The 19,522-nt window shown below is 44.2% G+C and overlaps 1 protein-coding gene across 1 annotated transcript in view; it reads left to right on the plus strand.

Moving 5' to 3' along the window:
• Positions 1-19,522, plus strand: part of GABRD (gamma-aminobutyric acid type A receptor subunit delta) — a 41,688-nt gene that overhangs the window by 12,474 nt on the left and 9,692 nt on the right. Inside the window, exons 2-5 of the mRNA XM_060259487.1 lie at positions 11,062-11,174; positions 12,862-12,929; positions 16,332-16,552; positions 17,152-17,234. Coding sequence (XP_060115470.1) covers positions 11,062-11,174; positions 12,862-12,929; positions 16,332-16,552; positions 17,152-17,234 — 485 coding nt within the window. The remainder of the gene's footprint in view (positions 1-11,061; positions 11,175-12,861; positions 12,930-16,331; positions 16,553-17,151; positions 17,235-19,522) is intronic.

The raw sequence follows: 19,522 nt of genomic DNA on the forward strand, positions 1-19,522 counted from the left end.
GAACCTGTTTTCTTCAGGTCAGGAATAGCCCTAACCTGTAGGAAACAGGTCTGTTTCTGATTTCTCCCTTAAAAGAGATCGAGGGCCACCAGTAGGGAAAGATTGTTCTTGGCCTGAGGCTCTGTAGAGCTGCCTTGCCAGAAGTCTGTTGTGAGGTAGGTGGGCCAGCGGAAGGATTGTGGCTCAGTGGATAGAGCACACAGGCCTGGTGTGCAGAAAGTCCCAGCTTCAAGCCCTAGTTAAGACAGCAGATGTTGGGAAAGAGTCTTCTCTGCCTGAAGTCTTTGAGAGCTGCTGCTAGGAGATAAGGCCATGACATGTTTTCCTTGGTGCTGTGAGCCAAACCAAAAACTTAGGAGTTAGACTACTAGGGTTGCCACTGCCAGCTTCCTGGTGGGGATGCCATGGAAGTAGGAGGCGTTTCCCCTGGAAATGAGGATAGTCCTCACCAGGAATCACTGAAAATCCCACTGGTTGCCAAGTCAGTCTCATTTTCCACCCTTCAGGGTTTTGTATTTTAATGTATTTTATTTCCCCATTATTGCTGCTGAAAAACCTAATCCTAAACTCTAACTTTATTAGAGCTGTGACAGAATTGTTGTAGTGTATAAACTACAGGGTTATCATGTTTGCTATCACCACAACCAAAAAATTAACATCCAACCCTACCCAGATTTTACACCAGTTTCTCATAATTCCATTATTGCTTTAAAAAGCTCCCTTTAATTGAATAATTGGAGCCAGTCTAGAATGTAGCTGGTTAAGAAATGAATTTATCTTCCCCCACTGAATGTTGTATAGTTAATATATCAACATTGAGAAGAACTTCATGCACGTGTGGTTTTACGTCGTACAGCAAATCATGTTCTGAGGTGAAATAAGTCTGTACTTCTCCTGAGGGACCACAGAGAGACGGTACAATAAAATCACTGTTGAAGATCCTGGAAGCCACAATGCAATTTCTAAGTGCCATGGCGACCTGGTACTTGGGATATGTTGAGGCCTGGAGTAGACAATATAGCCTACCTCTTCTATATAACGAAGAGGTAGAAGCTCATATGGGAAGGGGCCATAGCTGGGATCATCTAGCATGCGAAACAAATACTCCATCACTGAGCCACAACCTCTCCCTTCAGAAATCCTTCTCTTCTTTCAAGTTTTAGTGGGGTTTGGAGATCTATGTAACAAACAGTGCCATCCTAAGAGAAGCAACTTATATGGGCTTGCACCCTTTTGCTTAAGATGGCACCTCTAGTCAAGTTTCCAAAGAGCAATTGTTACAATAGGAATCCTCGATTGTTTTATGTTCTACGGTCAAATTTGATACTGTGACCAATTTCCCACTAACCTTACCTCACTCTCCTCTTCTCAAGGAGGCTTCCGTCGGATTTCACACAAGCTGCCCTGAGGCTGCAACTTGCTCCGCCTCTTTCGTGCAGCAAACAAGAGCCTTTGAAAACCAGTTTCTCTTTGCCCCTTGGAGAAGAGGCGTGTGAGAGCAGCATAAGGCTAGTGGGAAATCGGTTAGAGAATTGTTTATGGGATGCAACTGTCGATTCCTTCATTTAAGTTGCATTTTTCCCCCCTTCCATTCCTAATGTGCCCATGAGCATAGATAAAATAATGCTGAAAGAAATCGTTGATATGATTACACAAATAGATTTAGCAAGATTCTTCCCTTTGTGGCATTCTTACTGTTGCACAGGAATATGTGTGTGGACTGGGAGAGGCATGCAGGAACCAAATGCAAACTGTGTGCATTCCAGTTCTGGAGTTAATGCTAGCTAGATGGGTTTCTCAAACGGAATCCCTGAGAAGCCAGTGCAGAATTTCAGGCCCATACAATGAACAGAATGAGGGAAAGTCTCTCCCCTGCTTGCAAACTGCAAAGAGCTGGCCCATCGGCTGTGGCAGCATACCAATCTCTTTGATGCAGTGTTAGGTAACTGGTTATGCATTTGGAAATCATATCCACTCTTGATTAGGAAAGCAAAGCATTCAGGTGCTCTGTCGATGGACAATAATGCCTATGTCTCTTACCTGAAAACAGGTAGATGGGGGAGGATTTAGAAACCAGATCAACGGAAAAGAAAACCAACAGAGGCAGGATTTGCTTTTCCTAATCCGGCTGATAAAGAAGTAAACTGCTTTAGTCTACTCAGCAGTTTCTGCTCCTTGCTTTGAGTTATAAAAAGCCTGTGTAAGAACAGATTTGCTTGTTAAAATCGAGAGCCTCTAACAGTGTTGGGGCATAAATTTTTGGGTTTTTTGTTTTTGCCTGCAACTCTCAATAAACAGGGGCCAAAGTTGACAGCGAAGAAGCGAAACGTGAAATAGCTGATGATCTCTCTTACATAATGTACTATTTATAGAGTCTCTTTCTCTCTCCATCCTACCCCATAGCAGTTATTACTACCTGGTGTTCTTGATGTACGGTATAATAACTTGATATCAGGTTTGGAGAAAGACAATGTTTTACATTCCTAGGGGCTGCTAGACTCGGACAAACTGGGACTCAGGGGCTATTTTAGGCTATAGAGATGGAGGAATTAGCCGTGTTAGTCTACAAAATAGCTGCAAAATAGTAGAGCCCTGTAGTACCTTTAAGACAAATTTTATTGTAGCATAAGCTTTTGAGAAAAACAGCTTTCTTCATCCCATGCATCTGATGAAGAGAGCCGTGTTTCTCGAAAGCTTATGCTACAATAAAATGTGTTAGTCTTAAGGTGCTACTGTTTACTGCTTTGGGCTATTGCTTGATTTGATATATTAGATTTATATCCCTCCCTCCCCACCGAAGCAAGCTCAGGGCGGCTCACAACCAGTAAAAGCAATGCATCACAGTAGAACAATTAATTAAACATATTAAACAATTCATCAATAAAACAATTTAAACAATTTAACAGTTAAAACAGTTTGGTGCTAATATCATTTGATTTCCGATGGTATTCAGTGCTCTTCAGTGCTTGTTTGTTGCTTTAACTGGTTAAAATACATTTTTTACTGTTTGTTTTACAGTACATTTTAATTTCTGTAACTGGCTTCAAGTATTCTTTTTGGAGAAGTATTTTGCATTCTGGTGTTGTGTTAAAGCAACATTAAGTCACTCCTGCAAAAAAAAAATAAAGAACAGCTTTGAGTGGTATCTGAAAGGAGTCCATAAAATTTGCAGAGGCTTAGCTTAGCAACCATTTATTGGGGAAAAAAATTTAGACCAATATGCGCCATGGATCATGTTTAAGATCATAAGAACAATAGAAGAGCCCTGTTGTCCATCCAGTCCAGCATCCGGTCTCATACAGAGGCCAGCTAGTTCCTCTGGACGGCCAACAACAGGACATAGAAGCCAAGGTTGTTGCCTCTTGGCTCTGGGATTCAGAGAATTAGTGCCTCTGAAATGGAGGTTCTCCTCAGTCACCAAAGTTTGGAGCCACTGATAGACTTCTCCTCCATGAATCTATTTGATTCCCTTTTAAAGCTGTTCATTCCTGTGTGTGTTCATTCACTACACCCTCTGGCAGCGAATTCTGTGTTTTAATCATTCTCTGTGTAAAGCAGTGTTTCCTTTTGTTCATCCCGAATCTGCTGCCCATCAACTTCCTTGGATCGGCCTTTGAGTTCTAGAATTTTGGGAGAGGGAGAAAAACTCTTTGTCAGCTTTCTCCATCCCATGCGTAATTCTTCAATTGCTTCTTACAGCTTAATATTATTTCTTGTGTTCATTGTTTCATTCATATTGTTTCCTTACTTCAATTATATCCCACCTTTCTCCCCAGAGTGGGACCCAAAATGGCTTATGTCATTCCCTTCTTCACTGTTATCCTCACAACAGCCCTGTGAGGTAGGTTAGGTTGAAAGAATACAGCTGGCCCAAGAATACAACGTGCCTACATGACCTGGAAGTGACATGGGGGGTGATGCTGGGGTTGGGGGCAAGACTCTATAAGAGGCGGTGATTTCTGTTTGTTCTCCCTCCCTTTTTAGGTCCCAAACTGAGAGCCAGTTAGGTGTAGTGGTTAAGTGAGCTCTTATCTGAGAGAACCAGGTTTGGTTCCCCACTCATCCACTTACAACTGCTGGAATGGCCTTGGGTCAGCCATAGCTCTGGCAGAGCTGCCCTTGAAAGGGCAGCTTCTGTCAGAGTTCTCTCAGCCCCACCTACCTCATAAGGTGTCTTGTCATGGGGGATGGAGATTTTAAGCCACGCTGAGATTCAGAGCGAAGGACAGGATATAAATCCAATATCTTCTTCATATCTTCTTATGCTGTTCTTCTGGAACAGATTTCTGGGTGGAAGGCTTATGATGCTGCAGCAGGGAGAAACAAAGAAGTCCTGCTCCACAAACACTGCAGATGGCTGGACCCTTCGCTCTGTTAAATTGTTTTACCTCGGTTATATTGGGAGGCCAATTTTTAGGCACAGTGTATCTGGACAGTGTTTGTCAATGTGGATCCGTCATGGGCCAGTTCGGGGTAGTGGTTAAATGTGCAGACTCTTATCTGGGAGAACTGGGTTTGATTCTTCACTCCTCCACTTGCAGCTGCTGGAATGGCCGTGGGTCAGCCATAGCTCTCGCAGAGCTGACCTTGAAAGGGCAGCTTTTATCAGAGCTCTCTCAGCCCCACCTACCTCACAGGGTGTCTGTTGTAGGGGAGGAAGGTAAAGGAGATTGTGAGTCACTCTGAGATTTGGAGTGGAGGGCTGGATATAAATCCAGTATCCTCTTCTTCTTAGAACGTATTTTGTTGGAGTGTGAAATTTGGTCTGATCTGAGATAAAGGTATTTCACCCCCACCCACCCCTCAAAAATAGGTTATATGAATTTATCATCTCAAAAAATTGTCCAGTTTTTCCTTGTAGATGAGGACTGGAAAACCACCTTAACAGTTACTAAGTATTTAGCTTCTGTAAAAGGGTTAGATTTTGATCTGTTCAAGATCTCTGAGTCAGAAGAACAGTAAGATAAGAAAGCTAGAATTGTTCACCTGTATTTATGTCTTGTGATGCATCACAAGATTTACCTTGTGATTCTATTCTGCAGTTACAACTCTATCCATCCCCATAGCTTTCAAATTATGCGAACTAATGAGGGTTTGCTGTTGGGAAATGGGAATCCCTTAACTTCTCCCGAGTTGCTTTGTCTTTGACAGTTCTGCTAATGTTGGTTAATGAGGTTGTTATTACTGGAAATGTACCTCCATGCAGTACGATCCCAAGTTCCCAACCCACTGTCCAGATTTTGCAGCGAGCACATTCGCTCAGGGACCCAGCAGCCCACAGCCCAGTCCCTGACAGGGCAAATGAAATTTTCCACCACTTAGTTTTGGAAAGCAGCAACGTGGGTGCCGGATTAACGTGTCGAATGCAAATGCCGCCTTTGACTCGTGCCTCTTTTTTGGGTCAATGTCACATTGGGAAGGGGGAAAAACGATCTAGGAAAGTTATGTAAATCCCAAGGCAGGCGATGTTTATGGTATATTAGACTACAGCCTTTCATCAATATTTAACAAGATTTCTCCTCTCCTACCAGCAATATCTCTTTTCAAGCGCTGCGCTTGTTTCGGAGCCTGGTGGGAACTGCCGCGCTAGATTTGCAGGCAGCACCGAGAACACGTTTTGTGTGCCGTCTCCCCTAGCCCACGAGTTCGATCATCGCCAGCTTTGAGGCCCAACATCAAGCATTTACCCCAACTCAGGGACTGGTTCTGAATCGTGAATTCAGCAGATGACTGTTTCTGTTCTAGCTCGGGGAAGCCAGTGCCCTGCCCTTCTTAGGAAGGGGCATAGCTCATTGGCTGAGACCATTTGGCATAAGGTCCCAAATTCAAACCCCAGAATCTTCAGTTAAATGGGATCTCTTGTTAAAAGGATCAGATGATGTGGAAGACATCTACCTGAGACTTTGCAGAGCCTCTGCCAGTCAGAGTAAACCAGGGGTGCCCAAACTTGTTTAATGTAAGAACCAGATAGAATAAATGTCAGATGTTTGAGAGCTGCAAGACATGAATGTCAGATGTTTGAGGTGGAAGGAAGGTAGAAAGAAAGCAACTTTAAATGAATTCTTCAAGTGGTGGCAGGGGCTTTGAGAGCCACACAATATGTGTGAAAGAGCCACATGTGGCTTCCGAGCCGCAGTTTGGCCACCCCTGGAGTAGACAATCCCAACCTTAGTAGATCAATGGTTAGACTCAGCATTAGGCAGGTGCCTGTACTCATGAGCCCCAAAATAGGGTTTCACAGCCTGAAAGCATCCCTGGCAAGTTGTCTTGAGCTTCCTTCTAGAAGGGGAGGAACAGCGGCTCAGTGATAGAGCATCTGCTTGGCATGCAGAAGGTCCCAGGTTCAATCCCTGTCATCTTCAGTTTACAAAAACCTGGTAGAAGGTGAAGTGAAAGACTGAGACCCCAGAGAGCTGCTGCCCATATGAGTACTAGGGTTGCAAGGTCTGTGTTGGAAAATACCTGGAGACTTTGGGGTTGGAGCTGGGAGAGGGTAGGTTTGGTAAGGGGAGGGGCCTCAGCATGGGACAATGCCATAGAGTCCACCCTTCAAAGCAGCCATTTTCTCCAGGGGAGCTGATCTCTGCCAGCTGGAGATCAGTTGTAAAAGAGGGAGATCTCCAGCCCCCCCCCCCCTCAACCCTATTGAGTACACAATACTGACTTTGATGAACCAAGGGTCTGATTCAGTACAAGGCAGCTTTGTCTGTTCCAATAAGGTGGGACCTACTTTACATGAGATTCAGTAGATTTAGAGAGGGCAGTAGATTCAGCACAGCCTTCTTAGTTGTGGCCTCTTGGTAGTGGAAGATCCTCCCCAAATTGATCAAATCTGTGTCAAGCCTTTTGGAAACCATTTTTTTTTTTATTTCCAAAAAGCCATTTTACTGATTAGCATTGCAGTCCTATGGAGACGTAGTCCTTTCTTATCCCAATTGAAAACAATGAGCTTAAACTGAACTAGTTCTGCATAGGACTGCGCTGTTTTTGAATTGCCTTTTTCATTTGGCTTGGTACTGAAGTATTTTCAGGCCTTTTAAAGAAAGTATTTTTTTTAAAAAAATATATGATTTGTCGACTGTGCCCCTGAGTTTGCTTTTGGGGATACTATCCTGCATAATTTGCTTTCTGCTGCCTTAACAGTTTTTATTGTACAAATTGTCTGTTTTTTAAAAACATTTATCGCTGCTTGTAATAGTATTATATCCGACCATCTTTGCTACCTGTTATGTATGCTGATCAAGAGTATGTATTAATAGGTTCCTGCCTGGTTCATTGGAGCCTGTAGAACTGATCCTGGGGACTCAGGAACAATGGGCAATAGGACCCAAATCCCTGCTGCCCTGCTCCAATCACGGACCCCCTGCTGGTTTGAATGGTCCAATGGCGTCCTAGCATGGGAACACTGAAGTGTATATAGTTGGTTCCGTTGGCCCAGTTCCTCATTCTTGAGTTCAGCCACTGCCATGCTGTACTTAATAAAAGAGCTTTGCTTTGGTCACTGCTGCCTTGTCTTGTCCATGCGTTGAACCCATTATATTATAGTATCAGACCAGTAGAAAGTGTTAAGCATACTTAACAACTAAATACTTCGCCTTCAAACCAAAACCTGCTGTGTCATCAGGCCTCATTTTGGGCAGGAGCTCACAGGAGTGGAGCTCCAAAACCTCTAAATTGTATTGCGGTCTTTCTTTCTCTCCCCCCACCCCCCCCAAAAAAAGAACCCCACTTGCTTCTGGGCTCCATTGTTCACGTCCCCTATGAGAATTTTGCTGAACTCTTAAGATTTGATAAACTTTCTAATATTTCTTCCCCTCACAAAAAAAGGAAAAATAAACCAAAACATGTAAAGCAGACAGATGGAAATCTGTAGCCAGATAGGACAAAGTAATTTTAAAAGTATAATGGGAGTAAGGATTTATTAGGGCAATTTTATTTCAGGAAGCATTTTAAGGTAGATGCTGGGCTGATATGATTTAGTACACCTTCCTGTGATATCAGGGGTGTGTGGCATATGCAAAAGAGTTATGATGTGTGTCATTGAACTTTTGAGTATGTCACTGAAAGTTACTTGTGGCATTCCCTTGTTGGCAAGGCCTTGTGCCAGCAGCTGTCTGGGTCGGGCATCTCTTGGGACTCCAAAAACATCTCAAGGCCCTTTGGCTTACAGTCCCTGCCGTTTCTTACTCTGCTGCAGCCCAGACTTGGGTGATGGCCCCAAAACTCCGGTTTTGGGTTCTGTTCTCAGGGCAGCAGGCTGAAATTTCAGGGCCGTTTGCCACCTTCTTTTGGGAAGCACATCAGCTTTAGATCTCAGGGGCATCCTATGAAGCTGAGGGGGGCAGTAGGCTCAGGATGAACAACAAGAAATACTTCTTTACCCAGCGAGGGGCTGAAATGTGACATTTGCTGCCAGAGGATGTAGTAACGTCACCCCCAGGCGTAGACAGCTTTAAAAGGGGATAGATAGATTCATAGATGATAAGTCTGTCAATGACTGCTAGCCATGGTGACCAGTGTTCCCTATAAGCTGTGGAGTATCTTCTCCCAGATAAGAGTCCGCACACTTAACCACTACACCAAACCGGCTGCCAGAGGATGTAGTAATGTCACCCCCAGGCGTAGACAGCTTTAAAAGGGGATAGATAGATTTATAGATGATAAGTCTGTCAATGACTACTAGCCATGGTGACCAGTGTTCCCTCTAAGCTGTGGAGTTTTGTGAGCAAAAATTCTACTTTGTGAGCTACTGGAATTGAAGTTGTGAGCTACTGCATAGTTTGCTCTGGGGACATTTTTCCTGAGTTAAGACAAAAATGTGTGAGCCAGAGGCTAAAAAACCTGTGAGCTAGCTCACACTAACTCGGCTTAGAGGGATCGTCGATGGCGACTGAGGGGAACCTCCACATTCAGGGGCACTAAGCCTCTGAATCTCAGTGCCAGGAGGCAAGATCAGGGGAAGGCCTCAGCCTCTATGGCCTGTTGTTGGGCCTCCAGAGGAACTTGACGGCATCCAGTAAAGCTGAAGGGCAGTAGATTCAGGATGGATAAAAGATTGCTTTGAACACTGAGTTTAAAATTCGTCGGTAATGCTGTATTCTTTTCCCGTTTTTGTATATTTTTTTCTTCTTTTGCGGGGGGGGGGCAGTGAATAATGTTTTTCTTCATATACTTTCAATAAAATGTTTGTTTTTAAAAAGATGGACAAAAGGAGATACTTCTTTGCACAGCAAGTGATTAATCTGTGCAGTTTGCTGCCAGAGGACGTAGTGATGGTCGCAGGCATATAGAGACCTTTAAAAGGAGATTATGGAGACTCGTGGAGGGGTGGTCTCAGTGACTTCTAGCCAGGGTGACTAAAGGGAACCTCCACATTCAGAGGCTGTAGACCCTTGAGTGTCTGTGCCAGGAGGCAAGATCAGGGGAAGGCCTCAACCTCTGTACCCTGTTGCTGGACCTCCAGAGGCACTTGAAGGCATCCTGATGGGCGGTAGATTCAGGACAGACAAAAGGAAATGCTACTTTACACAGAGAGCGATTAAAATGTGGAATTTGCTGCCCGAGGATGTCATGAGGGCCAAAGGAATGAACAGTTTTGAAAGGAGATTAGATTCATGGAGGGTAGGTTTAACAATAGCTACTAACCATGGTGACTGAATCTCTGAATCTGAATCTCAGAGCCAGGAGGCAACATCAGGGGAAAGCCTCGCGGCCTCTGTGCCCTGTTGTTTGCCCACCAGAGGAACGGATCAGCCACTATGTGAGGCAGGATGCTGGACTAGACCACTGCTGTGATCCAGCATGGCTCTTCTTATGTTCCTGAATGGCAGTCCTTCGTATCTTGCGATCCACTCCTTAAAGCAGGGTGACTTTTGGCTGTGTGACTGTTCCCTCAGAAGCTAGGTTCATTGGATATACACTTAATGATGGAGTAGTATCTTGGATCCTATCTTTTGAGTAAAAAGAAGCTGAATTAATACTGCGGATATAGTTCCAGGCGGATGGGTTTTCAATTACATTTTTCCACAATGAGAAGGATAAATCTAATGGTTTTTACGACTTCAGAGGCCAAAACCCCCCACCTTTTAACAGGCAGTCACTTATGACTATGTCTGAACTGCAGCGTGAACTGGGCTCAATGACTGAGGGTGAGGCAAGGTTACGGTCTGCATCAAAGAACTCTTTCAAGAGAGGCACCACAGTTCAAAGCTCATGTCTTGTAAAATGACTTTGAGTTTGGATGAGCTGTGAGTCGGAAAGTCTTTGATTAAAATCTTTACTGATCCATAAAAGCATTGGGGGGCATTATTGCACCTCCTTTGGGAGTTCCTAACGATAATATACTGTTGTTCTAGTTTGAATTGGAGACACTGAACATCTAAAGAAGGGTTTTTTGTAATGGTTATCTCAAGAACCTGTGTGATAGTTGCTTATTCAGTTGTTGTACCTGTTGGCAGAGAACTACAGGTCCATTTTTCAGAGGATAGATCTATCAGTGGCTACTAGTCATGGTGACTAAAGGGAACCTCCACATTCAGAGGCACCTATCTGGAGAACCGGGTTTGATTCCCCACTCTTCCACATGAAGCCAGTTAGGTGACCTTGGGTCAGTCACAGTTCTCTCAGAGCTCTCTCAGACCCACCTACCCCACAGGGTGTCTGTTGTGGGGTCTGTTCCAGCAGGGCCTTCCTGGTGTTCTTATGAAGGCCTCAGCCTCTTGTGCCCTGTTGTTGGGCCTTCAAAGAAACTGGTTGGCCATAGTGTGATACAGGATGGTGGCTTAGATGGACCACTGTCTGATCCAGCAGGGCCCTTCTGATGTTCTTATGAAGGCCTTGGTGTCTCTGCCATGTTGTTAGCCCTTCAGAGGAACTGGTTGGCCACTGAGACAGGATGTTGAACTAGATGGACTGTTAGTCTGATTCAGCAGGAGTCTTCTTACATTTTTAACCGTCTTTATTTTGAAAAGAAATTAAAGCTCGCTAGATATATTAAAGCCATTTTCTGCCGCGGTTCTGCTCCATTTTAATACTGCCTCATCTCTTTCTCTTTTGATACAGAGCCATGAATGACATTGGAGATTACATTGGCTCAAACATAGAAATATCTTGGTTGCCCAACCTGGATGACTTAATGAAAGGCTACGCGCGGAACTTCAGGCCTGGGATCGGAGGTAAGGATCTCTGGTGCCTGCTGAACAGCAAACACACAAATATATTAACTGTAAATACAAACATTGATATATGACAGACTTGTATTAAAAGATGGAAATTGAAATGTAGCATATTCATTTTATTTATTATATTGTTATCCTGGTTTTCTCCTTGATGGGGGCCCAAAGAAGCCTATAAAACATACACTTTTAAACAGGTTTAAATAAGACACAGTAATAAAATATAACATATAATATGATAAAAGACCAACATGAACTGAGCCATCCTGGGTTGATGTCTGCCAGGTTCATCCATGTGATCACAGGCTCTGACCACCAATATAGAGCCACGAGACAGAGTCTAGTCCAGCATTCTGACCATTTATGCAGAAGGTCCCAGATTCAATCCCCGGCATCTCCAGTTGAAAGGATCTTGTACGAGGTGATGTGGAAGACCACAGCCTGAGGCCCTGGAGAGCCGCTGCTGGTCTGAGGAGACAGTACTGATTATTCAGTAAATGATGTGAAAGACCTCAGCCTGCAACCTTGGAGAGCTGCTGCCAGTCCAAGTAGACAATACTGACTTTGGTGGACCAAGACTCTGATTCAGTATAAGGCAGTTTCATGTGTTCACTGCAGCACATGGACACTGTTCTTACTTTGAATTCTTTAAATATCAGTTTTTCTTTTGGTCAGAAATTGGTACAGTAATCATTGGGGGGGGGGTTACCAGTGAGCATGACTTTTTTTGAGCAGGAACACAGTTCCAGCTGGCTTGGTGTCAGGGGTGCGACCTAATATGCAAATGAGTTCCTGGTGGACTATTTCTACAAAAAAACCCTTTGTGAAACAATGGGGGTGTGTGACTGAGTCCCTGCTGGGCTTTTTCTACAAAAAGTGCCCTGCTAGCAAGTAAGACATAGCCAATGTTCCCTCTACTTTGTGAGCTACTGGTATTAAGATTGTGAGCTACTGGCATTAAAGGTGTGAGCTACTGCATAAATTATTGTGCTCTGGGATCATCCACAAAAATGTGTGAGCTGGAGACCAAAAATCTGTGAGCTAGCTCACACTAATTCAGCTTAGAGGGAACACTGGTTGTAGCATTGGTGGGAGACCCATAGAACAAAGTTGGAGTCCAGTGGCACCTTTAAGACCAACAAAGTTTAATTCTGGGTATCAGAATTATATTCAGAATTAAACTCTGTTGGTCATAAAGGTGCCGCTGGACTCCAACTTTATTCTGTTGCTTCAGACCAACATGGCGACCTGCCTGAATCTATCTTCATGGTAGATCCCATTGTCTCTTTGGTACCACTGCAAGGTTGTAGGTAGAGGCTAATGCGACTGAATGTTCCTCTATGCAAAGACTTCCCTTTGAATAGAAAACTAGAGTTCAAGGAGAAGGCTAGGTATGATCCCTTTCCCCCTCAATTGCTATTTTTCTATATGCAGGGAATGCTTCTTCTTAAAAGACAGCATCTCTTGTGACACCCATGCCTACCTTAGAAACAGGGGGTGTTCTTTTTCCTTAAACCTCCCTTCTTGTTTTGTTCTTATGAACGTGTATATAGGCTGAATTGATTGATAGACTGCAGTGCTTTAATTGGGTAGCTGCCCTAATGTTTACACCAACTTGCAGAAATGCAAGGGTGACTACAACTTGTGCTAAGCTTCCCCTTTGAATAGTCTTTCATCTCTTTCTCAGGCCCGCCTGTTAACGTTGCCCTGGCTATCGAGGTGGCCAGCATTGACCACATCTCCGAAGTGAACATGGTAAGTTGGCAACACAGTGAAACCGTCTGCAAATGTCATGTCAAACATTTCGCTGTGGGAAAGTGAGGGAACCTGGTACAGCAGTGAACAAACCAAATGGGCTTTCCCAGGTTCCAGTGGCATGCAGTTCCAAAGGACAATTCGCTTTATGACAGCTAGATTTGAGTCCAGTAGCTCCTTAGAGACAGTATGATGTTTGTTGGTGTGAGCTTTCAAGAGTCAGACCTCTCAAAAGTATCTGGTAAAGGGAACTTTGATTCTTGGAAGCTTATACCCCCCAAAAAATCTTGTTGGTCTATAAGGCGCTTCTGCAATCCAATCCAGCTGCTTATGAAAATAGTTAATGATAGTTTCAGAGGGTAGCCATGTTGAGCTGCAGTAGAACAGCTGGATTTGAGTCCAGGAGCACTTTAGAGACCTACTAGATTTTTGAGGTATAAGCTCACTTTGTCAGATACCAACTATCTGATGAAGGGAGTTTTGACTCTCAAAAGTTCATATTCCAAAAACCTGGTTGGTCCCTGAGGTACTAGTGGTTAGGAGTGCAGACTCTGATCTGGGAGAACCAGTTTTGATTCCCCATGTCTCCACATGCACCTGCTGGAGTGACCTAGAGTCAGTCACAAGTTCTCTCAGAGCCGTTCTCTCAAGAGCAGTTCTTGGAGAGTTCTCTCAACCCCACCTACCTCAGATAGAGTGTCTGTTGTGGGGAAGGGAAAGGAAATTGTAAGCTGCTCTGAGACTCCGAGCAAAGGGCAGGGTATAAATCCAATCTCTTATTTTCTCATCTCTCTTCTACCGGACTCGAATCCAGCTGCTGTGTACCAAGATGGCTGCCCTCTGAAACTCGCCTCACAGTGTATCTTTCCAATTAAGCCAGAAGTCATGGATTGGCATTAGGGAGGCTCCCCAATTCTCCTCATCTTAGTTTCTCCCTGGCTTTTTGGATTCCAATTACTTTTGTTTTGCTTCCAAAATGGAAGAGATGCATAAGGAATTCTCAGATTATTGGTTTTCATCTCCAGGTACGAACAGGCAACAGATGTATTTACAGAAGACAGCTACTGTTAATTAAATGCATTTGGGAAATAAATAAGTTTTGTCTTGATGCCAAAAGTGAACAACTTTGCCCCGGGCAAGTGGTTGAGGGGAGGCCATTCCACTGCCCGTCTCTGGCTTCAAAAGAGTAAAAGGCAATCTCTGAATCCTTCTGCTCCAACTTCTTTCTGTCTTCCGCTTTGCAATTCTGTCCCCCTGACCCAATTTAAAAAAAAACAAAAACCATGCCACAAACTCCCTCCCTAATTATAAAACTTGTTCTGGGGAGATGCTAACCTGATTCTCGCTCTTAGGATTCAGCGTGAAGCTCCTGTGAGACAGATGCCAGATGTGTGACTGACTAGTTTACAGTGTTCTGCACTCGTAGAACTTGACCTACAAATGTACATCAGGTCATTGGCTGATGGGCATGATAGCTAAATGGAACATCCATGTAGAGAGACAATATATCTTAGAACCGGGGTCCTCAACCTTTTCCAGTCCATAGGCATCTTTGGAATTCTGATGCAGGTTGGTGAGCGCAGTCACAGAATGGCTGCCACAAGATGGCTGCCACGACTTACCTGCAGCCACACGGTGAAGATTCTTGTGCTGGAATGGCTGCTGCTGCCAAAACAACATTTTTTTAAAAATCTGCAACGCCAATCAAATCTCCCAGGTGGCCAGTCAGAAGTCCTACTGGACAAAAGCCCACCTACTTTCTAAAAATGTTTGGTGGGCAGGCACTAGGAAATGTCTTGATGGGCGCTATGACTCCACGCTGGAGTCCTGTTGTGGAGCATTGCATGTGGTGGAGCAAACAGAAGAACGGCTACCACTCTCAAGCCTTGTCTTTTAGCTTCCAGAAACTAAACGGCTGGATTAGATGGATCATCTAGTGTTCAGCAGAAGAGCTCTTACGTTCTCTCTTAGCGGACATGTGCTATGGCAGTTCGCACATGCACACTAAGAGCAAGACTGGGGTGTGATCTGCTCTTCCTTTCTAGATACCAGGAACACAGAACATGCCCTATTTCGGGGGCTTCTTGGAGGTGTCACCACTGGCAGAAGAATGCTGAACTAGATGAACCTTGGTCTGATTCAGAGAGACATTTGATGCTCTTGCATCTAAAATGTCTAGTGAATTTACCTTGCTTGGATAATGAACCCTGTTCCTTAAGACAGGAAGCAACTGTCAGACATTCAAGTTTACTGAACAAAGCAGGAGTCAAGTATCACCTTTAAGACCAACAAACTTTTCTTCGGAATGTAAGTTTTCATGTGCATGCACACTTCTTCAGACGAGGAATGAGGTACAGTAGGCAGAGCTACATGTAGCTTGTAGAGTTTAGAATGCAAAGTGGTACAAAGTTAAAATCCAGTAGCAGAATAGTAAAATTAACAAATTCAGAAAACCTTTGATCTGGGTTGCATTAGTGTGCGAAACCAATAAAACAGTAACATGTCAGAATGTGAGAATGACTGTTAATTATTCTATTGCTAATAAGCCTGGGTCATTGCTTTCCCAGACATTTTCCCTGACCAACTAATTTATCTTATAACATGTAACATACATACGTAACATACATAAATCATTCTAATTTGCCATTAGGAAAAAATACATTAGAAGAAGAAGAAGAATTGCAGCTTTATACCCTGCCATTCTCTCTGAATCAGAGATCAGAGTGGCTCACAATCTCCTATATCTTCCCCCCCCCCGCTCCCCCACAACAGACACCCTGTGAGGTGGATGGGGCTGAGAAGGCTCTCAAAGCAGCTGCCCTTTCAAGGACAACCTCTGCCAGAGTTATGGCTAATCCAAGGCCATTTCAGCAGGTGCAAGTGGAGCAGTGGGGAATCAAACCCGGTTCTCCCAGATAAGAGTCCACGCACTTAACCACTACAAACTATAGTGGAAGATGGGTTCTGTATATTTATTTTATTTTATTGTTTTATTTTATCAAATTTATATCCCACCCTCCCCGACGGGCTCAGGGTAGCTAACAACAGTTAAAAACCACATAGAATATTAAAAACAATATACAATAAAATCAATCCACATATGTAATGAGATAAACAGCCAATATCCCTTGTTTGAGTATGTCAATACAAAAACATTATTCTGATCCTAAAAGAGAAATATATTGGAATACTGTGGATATATAGCCATATAGTATTCCAATGTATTTATCTTTTAGTATAGTCATTGTTACATCACATGAGACACATTATTTGAGATGCAATGCCGTATCATATGAGATCCAGAAGGATTCTGCTTTGAAACAACTTTGCATGGTTCTCTGAACACACCCTCTCGGTGACAGTGTTGAGTTCTAAACCCGCCCTGGTGATTCTCATCCTTAGGAATATACAATGACTGTCTTCTTGCATCAGAGCTGGCGAGACGACCGGCTGTCCTACAATCACACTAACGAAACTCTGGGCTTGGACAGTCGCTTTGTGGACAAGTTGTGGCTTCCCGATACGTTCATCGTCAATGCCAAGTCCGCCTGGTTTCACGACGTCACTGTGGAGAACAAGCTTATTCGGTTGCAGCCGGACGGGGTCATTTTATACAGCATCAGGTAAAATGAAAAATCATCGTGGAGTATTCCTGGCAAGAGCTGGCAACCACAAGGTTGCAGGTAATCTTTCTTGGTTGGCTCAGCTCTGAATAAGCTGAAACATTTACAGGCTTTCTCTGTGAACTTTTGCATGAAGAACCCTCAGTTGTTTCCCAGAGTTCTGACACAGCTCATCATGTTGGCACATGCACTCAGATAGTAGCTGGTAACCAGGGTGCCACAACTTGTTTTAAACAGAGGCTAGATGGCCATCTGACAGCAATGAAGATCCTGTGAATTTAGGGGGAGATGTTTGTGAGTTTCCTGCATTGTGCAGGGGGTTGGACTAGATGACCCTGGAGGTCCCTTCCAACTCTATGATTCTGTGAACTGGCAAGGCCATGTCCAGAAAGATGGGGCAACTGGAGCAAGCCCTTTCCAAAGAATTTGAATAGGCGGGAAAGCTTGTATGAAAAAAAGGTGATCCTTGAGAGATTCTGATCCCAGACCATATTGTGACTTTGAAACAAACAGCTAACTGTGTGGTTCCTTAAATGTATATGAAATGGCAAGTTGTGACTGCAATTCACAGGGGGGCTTTGTGTCTTCTTTGTGGGTAGGGTTACATCAACAGTGGCCTGCGACATGGACCTTACCAAATATCCTATGGACGAGCAGGAGTGCATGCTGGACTTGGAGAGCTGTGAGTTGAACCTGGAGGTGTTTATGAATGAGGGCCAGGTTGAAGTCGTGGTGGTGGAGTCCTGGGAGCGCATGACCTTCAGTCATGGTGGTGGAGTCCTGGGAGCGCATGCCCGTTGAGAACGATCAAGGAAACAAACTGCTAGGACTGGGTAGCCACTGCATGTCACATAGGGTTGCCAACCTCCTGGTAGCACCTAGAGATCTGCAATCTCCTGCTCCCCTTTTTTGGAGAGTTTTGAACAGAGACTAGATGGCCATGTGACAGCAATGCTGATTCTGTGAACTTGGGCAGATCATAGGAAGGAGGGCAGGAAGGGTTGCATCAGTGCTTAGTTCTTGTGACCCTTTTTTTTACATGCCCAGGGAAATACTGATTGACACTTTGGGGTCAGGTAGCAATTCTTCTCCAGGCCACTTTGTCCAGGGATCCTTGAGGTTTTTGCCATCTTCTGGTCAAGGAACAGGGGTCACTTGGGGTGTGTGTGTGTTGAGAGAGGTATTTGTGAATTTCCTGCATTGTGCAGGGGGTTGGACAAGAAGACCCTTGAGGTGCCTTCCAGCTCTGCTTCTGTGAATCAGATCTCTGTACAGAGCCCAGAAAGCACTGGAGTGCTTTGCTTCATGGTGAGTGGTTTTGCTGCTGCTGCCTCCTCTTCATCCTCCTCTTGTTTCATTTTTAGCCCTGGCTGTTTTCCTAGGCAATTAAGCACAATGCATTTTTATCCTTTCAAATATAAGCAATCTGCTGTGTGTGTGGTTTTTTATAAACTTATGCAATCGTCAAATGCCACAGCAGCTAACAAAGAGATCGCCATTTACTCTGCTGGCAAGATTTCTGCAAAGGACCTGGTTTTTAAATTTAATTTGTGGGTTGTGATTTCAGGGCAGTAAACATTAGTTGACATAAAGCCTCTCCAATAAATACGTTAACCTTTTCTCGTTTTTTTTTAAGGCAAAGGAAATTGTTTCTTTTTGTTACAGAAAACAGATTGGAGTGAGTTTATTGCTTTTGCAAGTATTCTGCAGTGCTGCAGAAGAAACACAGAATGTGGTCCTGAGGATGGAATTTAGCGTCCTGTTACTTTTTGAAGCAGGCTTCTAGTCCTCAGGGATACCTAGATGTGCCGGAAAATGTGGGGGCAGAATGATTCCCTTGTCCTGACACTGAACCATTATTTAGCAATAAAAAGGGAGGGAGAGTTGGCTGAGCATCACAGCACCAGAGAAGGGGGGCAGGGCTTTTTTTGTAGCAGGAACTCCTTTGCATAATAGGCCACACACCCCTGATGTAGCCAGTCCTCCAAGAACTTGCAGGGTTCTTAGTACAGGGCCTACTGTAAGTGTCAGGAGGATTGGCTACATCAGGAGGGTGTGGCCTAATATGCAAAGGAGTTCCTGCTACAAAAAAAAAAACCTGGGAAGGGCTTCTGCACCCCGTGTTGTTTTCCCAGTCAAAATCTCACCCTCCTCATGCCTGCTTTAAGTCCCAGTTGGGGAAAAACAGTTAGGCACCTTGTAGAATTCATGTAAAGTTAGCCCAAGGTATAAAATGGGAATGGTAAGGTTTAGGGATGGCCTAGGCTAGCCTGATCTCATCAGATTTTGGAAGCTGAGCAGGGTCAGCCCTGGTTGGTACTTGGATGGGAGACCGCCAAAGAAGTCCAGGGTTGCTATGCAGAGGCAGGCAAAGGCAAAACCCACCTCTGTTAACCTCTTGCCTTGAAAACCCAACGAGGTTGCCGTACGTCAGCTGCGACTCGATAGCACTTTCCACCACGATCAATGCCTAGAAATGAGGCTTGCATCTGCACAATGACGATTTCCCTGTTTCTTCCGTTGCCGTTGAGAATGTATTTGCAGTGGCATTAGAGCTTCCACTGACCTATTGCTACAGTATTCAGTTAACAACAATATCTCAGTTACCAGTTTCAAGCTGATTGGGGAACAACCAAAGGTTAGGGGGCATGAAGTTATGTCAGCGCTCCAAAAATACTCTGTGAAACTGGAGCAAGAACTCCGGTTGGAAGCAGCCTAAGATTTGATCAAGCAAAATATCCCACCTGTTGACTTTACATTTCAGGTTGAGGCCTCAGTACAGATTCCCTTCTCCCAGCCCCTGGAGTTATTTGTTTAAGATCAGTTGACAGCATCCTGTGTAGTTTGGTGCAGCAAATGAGATTTGAGTGTCTCCTGGCTCTCAGCTTGTCCTCTCTTTGTGCCTGCACACCTCTGGGTTGTATGTTCTATTTATTAATGTACCATTGGTCATTGTGTTGTTAGCCGCCC

The sequence above is a fragment of the Heteronotia binoei genome, chromosome 18 (genome assembly GCF_032191835.1).
Source record: "Heteronotia binoei isolate CCM8104 ecotype False Entrance Well chromosome 18, APGP_CSIRO_Hbin_v1, whole genome shotgun sequence".
Taxonomy (NCBI): domain Eukaryota; kingdom Metazoa; phylum Chordata; class Lepidosauria; order Squamata; family Gekkonidae; genus Heteronotia; species Heteronotia binoei.